This window comes from Sardina pilchardus, chromosome 16, assembly GCF_963854185.1.
Source record: "Sardina pilchardus chromosome 16, fSarPil1.1, whole genome shotgun sequence".
In the NCBI taxonomy this organism is placed as follows: Eukaryota; Metazoa; Chordata; class Actinopteri; order Clupeiformes; family Clupeidae; genus Sardina; species Sardina pilchardus.
The window spans coordinates 18,623,347-18,634,400 of NC_085009.1; the positions used below are offsets into that span (position 1 = coordinate 18,623,347).

At 44.6% G+C, this 11,054-nt stretch overlaps 1 protein-coding gene across 2 annotated transcripts in view; it reads left to right on the top strand.

The window, feature by feature from the left end:
• The first annotated feature begins 4,158 nt into the window (after nt 1-4,158).
• casq1b (calsequestrin 1b) overlaps nt 4,159-11,054 on the top strand; it is a 39,351-nt gene continuing 32,455 nt past the window's right edge. Inside the window, exon 1 of one of the 2 annotated variants that reach the window (XM_062516698.1) lies at nt 4,159-4,631. In XM_062516698.1, coding sequence (XP_062372682.1) covers nt 4,395-4,631 — 237 coding nt within the window. In that variant the 5' untranslated portion in view covers nt 4,159-4,394. The remainder of the gene's footprint in view (nt 4,632-11,054) is intronic. The other variant, XM_062516699.1, reaches the window with a different exon arrangement.

Consider the following 11,054-nt stretch of genomic DNA (forward strand, 5'->3'; position numbering starts at 1 on the left):
TATTTCCATCTAATGCTTTCATCATATTGAATAATGTGGTGTTTTTAATGTTCAGCCACAATCTGTTCAAGGGCATGACGGTACCATCACTGTCATCATAATTGCGATCTGCTATTTCCTCCCCTGCCTCATTGTATTTAGATAATATACAGTGAAAGCCACCTCTCTGTTCTCGTTCTGCCTTCCAGTCCCTTACTCATCCTCTCCCATCACTGTATCCCTCCCTTTTATTCTCAGACACTCTCTCTCTCCCTCCTCCCTTCTTGATCATGGCTCCCTTCTTTCTTTCTCTCCTCCCTTATTCAGATGTCTCTCTCTGTCCCCCCCACCTTCACCCTCCCTCTCCATCATTATTATCACCTTTTATATCTCTCTCTCTCTCTCTCTCTCTCTCTCTCTCCTTCTCACCCATGTCTCTCTCTCCCTCTGATTCTTCTCTCTCCTCCTCTTTTCTTCTTTTTCCCCATTCTCTCTTTTTCTTATTCTTGTGTCTTTATAATCTCTCTCTCTCTCTTGCTCCCTCCCCCTCTCCATCCCCCCATCTCTCTCTCTCTCTCTCTCTCTCTCTCTCTTTCTCTTTCTCTTGTGTCTCGTTAATCTCTCTTGCTTTCTCTGTCTCTGTTTCTCTTTCTCTCCCTCTCTTGCTCCCTCCCCCTCTCCATCCCCCATCTCTCTCTCCCCCCTCCATCTCTCTCTCTCTCTCTCTCTCTCTCTCTTTCTCTTGTGTCTCTATAATCTCTCTTGCATCCCCCATCTCTCTCTCCCTCCCTCTCTCTCTCTCTCTCTCTCTCTCTCTCTCTCTCTTTCTCTTGTGTCTTTATAATCTCTCTCTCCCCCTCCATCTCTCTCCCTCTCCCCTCCATCTCTCTCCATCTCTCTCTCTCTCTCTCTCCCTCTCCAGCTCTGACGTGGTGCTATCGTTCATTAGCGCCTGTGCTGAGAGGTGCCATGCTCTCCTCTGCAGCTCGGCTCTGCAGCTCCGCTCAGGTTTGGCACCGCCGGCCAGCCGCCACCTCTCCTCTCCTCATCGCCATGTTACCACGGAGACCGAAGAGCGAAAGAGAGAGAGAAAGAGAGCGAAAAAGAGAGAGAGCAAGAAAGTGAGCGAGAAAGAGCAAGAAAGTGAGAGAGAGAGAGAGCGAAAGAGAGAGCAAGAAAGTGAGAGAGAGAGCAAGAGAGCAAGAAAGAGAGAGAGAACAAGAGAGAGAGAGAGAGAGCAAGAAAGTGAGAGAGAGACAGAATGGTCAGAATGTAGAACCCTCCCGAGAGTCTTGATCCACTGGAAAGGAGTTCAAGGCAAAACAAATCCTACCTACGCATGGTTTAACATACACCCACAATGTTTTTTTGTTTTTTTTTCATTTTTATTCAACTATCACTTCTTGGCAAAGCCGAAACCAAATGTTTTTCATCAGACTGACTCCCATCTGTTACATCAAGTCAAGAATTTGGAACCGGCGTGTATTCAGAAAACAATTTTAATTTATGCCATTATAAGGTTTGAGATTGAGGTTGCATGCATGTGTTAACTATGAGCTTTGCAAAAGAACTGAGCAGGGATGTGTCCTAGGTGAGGATTTGCACACTCTCCTCTATACATTGCCTGACATACTGTACTATACTGTACACAAGGGGCAGGGGCATTTGAGTGTCGTTACCACTCCTACCAGAGGAGGGCAGTGTTGTGTGGAGTGTCTGCATCTGAACTGCTGAGTTTGTGATGCATATGCTCATATACATACACACAAACAGTACACACACACACACACACGCGCGCGCACACACACACACACACACACACACACACACACACACACACACACACACACACACACACACACACACACACACACAAACAGTACACACACACACACACACACACACACACACACACACACACACACACACACACACACACACACACACACACACACACTCAAGAAAATGCATATACCGTATATAATACTATATACTGTAGTGTGGCTCTAGCCTGGGAATATCCATACGAACCTTTGGACAAATTTGGGATTTGCTCTGTAGGTTCATCTGGCCAAGAGGCTTTTGAAGCCCATCTCCAGTATCCTTAAAACACGGGCATGCAAATGCAATTTCTAATCCGGCATAGATGTTGCATAGATCTTGAATTTCCCCTTGGGGATCAGTAAAGTATCTATCTATCTACAGTATCTATCTATCTAGATGTGTATTTATTATAAATTGAGTACACACCTGCATTTAAAACCTTAGTTGACAAGATTTGATGAACCTTGTCCAGACAAACTCTCCGTTCCATATTAGAAGGTCTGCATGCTAACCAGGCTAAGTCATGGGACTATTACGATTATGTTTATGGCAGGGGGTTTGAGCATTACTACTACTTCTACTACTATTGCTTTTACTACTACTGCTGCTACTGCTACTATTCTTGTGCTACTACTATTACCACTGCTGCTATATAAACACACACACATAAAAAAAAAAAAAAGACTGACATTCAGTCACAGTGTGCAGCATAAAACTGTTCTCTCTCATTATCTGATAAACAGTCCAACAATTTAGAGGCTGATCTTCTTGACCCTCCTCCCTCCCTCCTGCCCCCACCCCACACACACACACACACACACACACACACACACACACACACACACACACACACACACACACACACACACACACACACACACACACACACACACACACACACACATACATACACACTTAAAAAAAAATGGTGTGAAACAGCAAAGCAGCCGAGAGAGCAGGAGATCAGGTGTCAGTTGACAATTATAGCTAACTCCTCCCCTCTCTGCTTTCACTTTGTAAAGCAATATATGACAGGCTCTAAAGCTGTGTGTCAGGGTGAGGAGAGTGTGTGTGTGTGTGTGTGTGTGTGTGTGTGTGTGTGTGTGTGTGTGTGTGTGTGTGTGTGTGTGTGTGTGTGTGTGTGTGTGTGTGTGTGTGTGTTTGGGGGCAAGGGCTACACATAAACAGTTGTAAATATGTGGGTGTACACATACAGTTGTGCATGTGCTTGCTATGCTCATGAGTAGCACATGAAATGAGAGTCTACAGCCTAGCAAAGGAATTATGAATGTGTTCTCTTTCTCTATATCTTTCTCTCTCTGTCTCTGAGTGTGTCTCTATCTCTCTCATACTCTCTCTCTCTCTCTCTCTCTCTCTCTCTACTTTGCATTAGATTTTCTTCATTTTCATTTTCTTTTTCATTTACCGGTGTTATGTAATAATTTGTATTTATCAGAAGTGTGTTAATATAATCTGTCAACTCATCTGAAATTATTCACATCCTCACAAGCACTTACTTTTTATTTTACATAGCAACCATTGCCATGCCAACAACACCATTGCCCTGAAACCCACAATGTGTTTATAACGAAGGTTCAGAGTACAGTGATATGCTACAACTTAAATGTCATCAATGTATATGTGAGTTCATTTTCTCAGCTGCCAAATGTTTGTGGTGGAAAGGACACTTCAGTAGCCATTGGACTGATACAGTGTCATATAGTGGACACTCTGGCGGCCATATTGGTCCCGTCGACTGGCAGTACTTTTATTTTTAGATGGGGTCGTAGCCCTTAGCAAAACTCAATATGGTAATGGTATCTTACAGCTCTCTGTCTCTCTCGCTCTCTTTCTCTCTTTCATTTCTGTCTTTGCTCTCTGTCTCTCTCTTTACCTTTGTATATGTTGTTTAAGTTGGTATAGCTACAAGCATCTCTCTTACTCTATCTCTCCCTCTCTCTTTCTTTCCCTCTCTCTGACATTCTCTCGTCTCTGCTACCTCTCCCAGCAGCAACAGGTGCTGTCCACCATGAGTTTCCAAAGCCTCTCCCCACCTCTGGCTTCAATAACTTTCCCTGTCCCCTCGTCTCCTTTCCAATCAAACCCTCCCCATCATCCTTACTCCCACCCCACTCCCGTAGTACACACACACACACACACACACACACACACACACACACACACACACACACACACAATTCTGCCTACGTAGCTTCACACTTCAACTTCGTCAGCTAGAGCCCACCCATTCCACCATCTCATCGCGGTGCTTGGTGTCAGTGTGCCTGCATGCTTGTGTGTGTGTGCGTGTGTGTGTGTGTGTGTGTGTGTGTGTATGTGTTGGTGTGTGTGTGTTTGTGCTTTTTAAAAAGGGGGGTCTCAGCTGTTAGTCCTGCTCTTCTCTGGGCGGCGGGGAAGCGAACTGGACCTTGTTCCTACTGACATCCAACTTCTAACCGTTTTAGGAACAAAGTGAACTTTAACAACAACAACAACAACAACAACAACAAACAATTTTAATCTAAAAAAAAAAATAAAAAAATCAAGAACCAAACATTTCGCAGGAGCCCTTTTTGGGTTACAGTGGAACCATGAAGTGGGCCTGGGTGCTCCTGGGCTCGATCCTAGCCCTGGGCGCGTTGGCCTGGGCGGACAAGGGCCTGGAGATCCCCACCTACGATGGCAAGGACCGCGTCCACGTCCTGCACAACAGCAACTTCAAGACCGTGATGAGGCAGTACGACGTCATGGTGCTTTACCTGCACCGGCACGTCGGGAGCAACCGCGCCGCCCAGAACCAATTCGAGATGGAGGAGCTGGTCCTTGAGGTGTGTGTGTGTACAGTATATGTGTGTAGAGGTGGTGTGTGGTGTGGGTGTGGGTGGGTGTGTATGGGCTTGGAAGCCCCTGGACACCTTCTGCAAGGATAGCGGTGAGGGTTATAAGCGGTGATGGCGGGGTCTAAGGGCTGGGGAGAGGCTATGGAGGTGTGATGCTAGATTTTCTTACTGCTGAATGGATGGTCCAGGGTGAGGTTCTGCGTTGGTTGGGAACGGTGGAAAAAGACAGACACAGAGCCTGCCAGTGCTTTCTGAGTATGCTGGGTCAATTATGAAGGGTTTGTTGTATCAGAGCAATTGAGAGTTAGACTAAAATGAGCTGATTTGGGTGGTGGTGGATGAATTGGTGAACTTACTGGGATATGATGATCCTGTCTGTAGCCCACCACTTTCTGGGTCTGGGTTATTCTGTCTCTGGGTCTGGGTTATTCTGTCTCGGGGTCTTAGTTGCAGTCACAGGTGTGGGACACTGACTGAGTCAGGCTGACTTCCTGGTCTTTGACGTGTTTTTCTCCAGATGTTCTTCTGATTGGTCTGCCCTCTTGAAATCCCATGTGATGCAACCATTTTTTTTTTTTCTATGTATTTTTTTGGGGGCTTTTATGCCTTTAATGTTATAGGACAGTGGAGAATGACAGGAAGTGAATGGGAGAGAGAATCGGGGTGGAATCCGGAAAGGACCGCAGGGGGCGGGAATCGAACCCAGGTCACCGGTGTGCGGTGCAGGCGCCCCAGCCAGTTGCGCCACAGCTGGGGCTGTGATGCAACCATTTGATTGTAAATTGTTTATATGACTCTGGAGTATAAGAGCAGAGTGTAGAAATATTGTGCATCTCTGTGGACGATATGGAGCCATTTGTGTTGGTCTTACAGTGTTGTTGCACTCACTTTATTTTCTGCACCTGACGGGTCAATGAGAACAGGACCTGCAGCAGCTGGGCAGATTCTCTATGAGGGTCCTCTGTCCAGGTAGAGATAAGGTCATTGCAGATGGAAACGTTGCGTAATGTCTTAAAAGCTTTCACCAAAAGCAGAGGGCTCGGAGTCACAATTTGCTGCTATCACTCGGCTGTTATGTGAAAACCCAAGGCCATTTGGGCTTTTGAGGCTTTTGTGACACAAACTCATGTGCCCTTCCAGTCTCTATGTTGCTTTTTTCCCCCCCGTACTTTCTTGATTTAGGTTTTCATCTCTGTCTACCAATTCCATTTGGCTCTTTTTACTTGCTCTTGTACACAGACATACCAAACACACAAACACACACACACACACACACACACACACACACACTTCCCTGTCCCTGTTTTGAAGTGTTTGTGCCTTTGACTTTCTCTCTAACACACTCACTCTCTCTCTCTATTTAAATCGTCTGATCTCTCTTTCCCTCTCCATTTGAAGTATCTCTTCCTTTCATCTGTCAATGTCCTCTTACCTTATATCTTTCTCCATCTTGCTCTCTCAGGCACACACAAACACACACACACACACACACACACACACTCACACATAAACACAAAAACACGCACTGCTGTGTGTCTCTTTTCAGCGGTTTGAGCTCCCACTGCTGTGTTTGTATGAGGGTCTGCGGCGGTAGCGGCACATGGAGCGTCCACTATGCCGGCGTCGGTGTCCTCTTACAGGGGCTGCAGTAAGTCACGTCCGTAAATAGGCCCGGGGACAAGCGAGTGCTTCGGACATCATGGCTAAAAGCACCCGGGGGGACGTGACAACACATAACCTCTCCACCTCCCCGTCCCTCTCTATCCCTCTCTCTCCCCCTCTCTCGCTCTCACTAATGTTCCTCATCAATTCTCTCGGTGTGGTTCTCTTTTCCGACTTATTTCAGTGTGGTTATAAACCTGCTGTGTGTTCCGTGGCGCCAAATCAATGGACAACAGCAGGCGATTGGAATGCATCAGTGAGAGTCAGAGTCATGAAGGCAGAGGAGAAACAGGACAGAGGCAAACCTTCATTGGAATAAGTAACTGAAATGGTGTTGGCCTTGCTTGCTTGAGATGACAAGTGGGGCAGGTCCTTCAGGGGTGAATCTACTAAGACCAAGTAGGCTACTGTAGACCCGACCGGTGACCATGGACACGGCGGCTTGTCACATGAAGGATTCTAGAAAAGCACTCAGAGAGCGCAGACCTCCGCCAAGCGAAAACATAACCGCCTCATGGATCAAGACGGTGATACGGATCACACGCAAGGTTTACAGTAATCGCTTCTTCCTTGGGTCATTTCAGACCTCCCCTCAAACAAAACAAACAAACAATCAAACAAACAAACAAACAAACAAACAAACCCAGACGAAAACATCATCTCCTTGGCAGAGGTAATAAAGCCATGATCAGTTATCCATCCATGTCTCGGATACTGCCAGTCACCTGAAGTTCTAGAGTATCTGTTTACTGTGAAGCTGCCTTCTTGCCAGTGCTAGCATCTGTCACAGGACATTAGCTTAGCTTAGGAGCTGTGTAATAACAGGCAAAGCCTTTAGCCGCTATTTCACAACACTTCATTCTGTGATTGATGAAATATTGACTGGACCAATGGCAAGGGAGTTCAAAACAACACAGAGCCAGTGAGGTCATTTTGCTTCACATATGAGTAGCACAAGATGGCTAATTCAATCTAGCCATATTTAATTACACTCATTGGTCAGGCCACAGTAGTTGAGGGCCTTTCACAGAATGTTCTAGGGACAAACACACTGGCAGAACTGTTGGTGTTTGAAGACAGATCAAAGTGGACGTGCCACCAGCCATGATGGGGGATGAGATCGCAGAGTTCCCTTGATAGTTGAGAGCAATCTTTTCCCTGGGTTTTATTTATATTTGGAGACATTTCTGCTATGATTTTATTTTGGGGGCACGTCTGGGAATGTGATTTTAACACAAATCTAATCTTCCACTCCCGACACTCGGCATAGACGAATCCGCACATACCGGTACTCCATCCAAAGATTTTCATTGAATAAAGCAATCTGAATGTCTGAAGCACAGAACGTTTCCACAGCCCTGCCCAGGTAGGGAAAAACGTGGAAACAAACTAATAGAGAGGGTGTTTTCATGTGATTTGGACCTGGGGAAGAGGAATGTGTTTGGGGAATAAGCTGAAGTGAAGGCAACCAGTGGAACATGGAAATCTCATCGGCAGAAGGGAATTTCAGGAGAACTGACTCAGCACCATGACATGAGTATTTCCAGCATTTTCAGCTGGACATAAATATTGCATTCAAATTATATTATTTTGATACGGAAAAGGTGATACAATGATACAATACAACACATACAGTACATACAGTATAAGGATGCATACAATAATACTAGTGCGACATACAATTACATTTCATGAAATCACCATCATTCATTCAAAGCATTCATCCTCCTCCTCCTCCTCATCATCATCATATCATTACATCATTATCATCAACAACAACATCACTGAAATAGGCACAATTCCACTATGAGTTTCTTTTTTTTTTTTTGGATTGAGTCTTAAGATAGGGTCTGTCAGTAGCTTCCTCAATATGGATTTGCTTCTCTCAGTTAGAGTGCAGGTATTCTGCAGAGTCAGAGTGCACCAGGACGAAGGCAAAAGTGCAAGGCGGTCATAAAATAAAAAAAATCATTGACAGCCGAGACAGATGGCTCCAGCACCATGGTGCAATTCTCAAAAAAAAAAAAAGAGAGAGATAGAAGAAAATAAAGATGGGAGAGAAGCTAGTGTAGTGTGTCGTTTTTGGGACTGTGGGGGACAGGCGAACTGTAGGAGGGACACTGATACCTGCTGATGGTGGCATCATCCCTTGACCTCTGCATAGAGGGGTCAGGTATGCTTGAGACACACGTCGCTCCATGGCTCAAGCAGGCGTGCAATGCAATGCTGACGTTCGCATGTTGAGATAAACTCATTTCTCACTTGCTCTCTCTCTCTCTCTCTCTCTCTCACTCCCTCTCTTCCTTCTCTCTATTTCTATCTTTCTGTGAGGTCACTCTCATTTCAGTTATCAGAGTAGCTTAGGTTTTGTGTTTAGAAACAACTTTAAATGTTCATCTAAAATCTCCTAAATGAAATAACTCACAGCACTAACAAATAAATGAACGTGAATGAACCCTCAGTCAAATTGCATTAACAAATACAAATGACTGAACAGCTAGCCTGCTGAATTTAATCAGGGTTCATTAAACCAAGCCATACCATATTACGCAGCTGCACAATGTTGTGAATTTGTTGTCCCTGGCATTCTAAAAGTGTTGTGTGATTACTGCAAGCGGTAGTGCCAAAGGATTACGTTTTCAGCAGAGCTTCTTGTTGGACGCCTCGCTTTTATTTTATTTCTGTCGCTCACGTTGTTCTGCTAGTTTAAATAGTTTTAAACGACATATCTAATGGAGGGAGCAATCAATATTATGCGACAGTCGGATGCTTGTATGCAGCTAGGACAGGTATTGAGAATGTAATTGGATTTGTTTCCTGTGTTCCTCAGTTAAATTCTTCTTGTGTAAACATCACAAGTACATGCTAGTGATGAACACAAAAGCAATACTGTTCAAAGCACAGGTGCATCACACATTTCCACTGGAAAGGGAATCAATTCATATAACAGCCAGAAGCGTTTTTGTTGATACTGCAGTTTGTTGTTGTCAAGGTGTGAATTGTTAGAAAAACTCTGTGGCGTACCAGCAGCATCGAAGGGCACCTGGCTCCATAAATCATAGGGTGAATCACAGCCATTGGTGTAATTGCATTTATTTCACTCTGTCCAGGGATATGTTTTTTTTTTTAAGTATATTTTTTGGCCTTTTGCCTTTATCAGTACAGTGAAGAGGTAGACAGGAAACAAGTGGGAGGGAAAGATGGGGTGGGATTGGGATATGACTGCAGGCTGGATTTGAACCTGGGTCCCCGTGGGCACTCGGACCTGTACATGGTACGGACGCTGTAGCCTGCTGCGCCACAGCGCCCCCCCAATCCAGGGATATGTTTAATATGATTTTCTTAGCGGCTGCACCCTGGCCTCTAAGGAAGTGACCCTTAATAGCAATGAGGACTCTCACTTGGTCTTGTCATCCCTTACATGAGAACGTGTTGACAGTGCATTGCGAAACAACCTCAGCCAAACATTTTCAATGTTTCCAAAAAAGGACCCAAGTAATTCAGTAAGGGTTTTATCTTATTATAGCCCTTTCCAAAATGGCCCCTGTCAAATTATGATTCCTTGAAAAAGAAGTGAATCCTCTTTTTTGGAAAAAAAATTAAGTCCTGGATGCTTCAGATCAGAGATAGTAACAATTAAAGAACAAACCAAGTGTTCAGAAGCTTTACGTGTTTCACCCAGCTTGCGGTCATAATTGAACTTTGACCTTTGGCACACAGTACATTCCTACTGGCATATCATTATCCTCCTCAGAGCTTGGGTGACATCTTTTCACTTAATCCCCACCACTCTCCCTCTCTCCCTCTCTCTCCATCTGTGTCTCTCTCTCTCACTCTCTCTATGTCTCTCTCTCTTCTCTGCTTCTTTCCTGCTGTCTCTATTTTCTCCATCTCATTCATCATTTGAGCTTTGAGTAATGGCACGCTTTCAAATCTGCAAATGTGCAGAGAAATGCAGCTGTCGGTCACTAATAAACTGCCCAAACAACCAAACACTATACAGGCCTTTGGTGAAAGCATTTTGCTTTCATCTCTATGTAGCACAGCCATTCTGACATTACAGCTGTCCAGCTGTCCAACTGTCTGTTTTTAACACACTGCCAAAGGAGACATCAACAACCACAATGTTGTCTTGAACAACTTGTCCACAAATTTTGTTATTTTAGTTTTGTTGTATCAAATATATTTCTATATTTCCATCATTTTTCAAATATTTGCTTGGACCATATCAATTTCCATTGCATGGCAACAGCTTCAAAGTCGTTTTGATCGGTAAACTAACTTGTAATTGGGAGAATGGTGTGCCTCCCCAGCTGTGTCCTACTGGTTGCCATGCAACTTCGCTCTCCCCCGACCCAGAGAATGGCAAATTACTACATGTCAATCGTGCAGTTGGCCTATACAGCACTGTATGGAATTGTGCAATATTACTGTACTTCGCCAGTCAGCATGGCTCTTCGGAAATGAACTTTGCCAGTTTGTAAATAAATCCACATATCGTTCCCAAGGGAAAGGGTGCATGACATGAGTGACATTTACAACGGTTGTTTCAGAAGTAAAAGGAAAAAAAAAAGAAAAGGCATTTTGTTGTTCTATCTGCTCCAAAACACGTTCTTGGGCATTAGTGTAGTTTAGTGTATGTGACCCGGCAAGGCAAAACCAGTCGTTTTGCGCTCGATGCATATTGAGAAAATCCACGATAAACAAACGTACGGGCTAAAATGTTGAATTTTGCGTTTTCGCTAAATT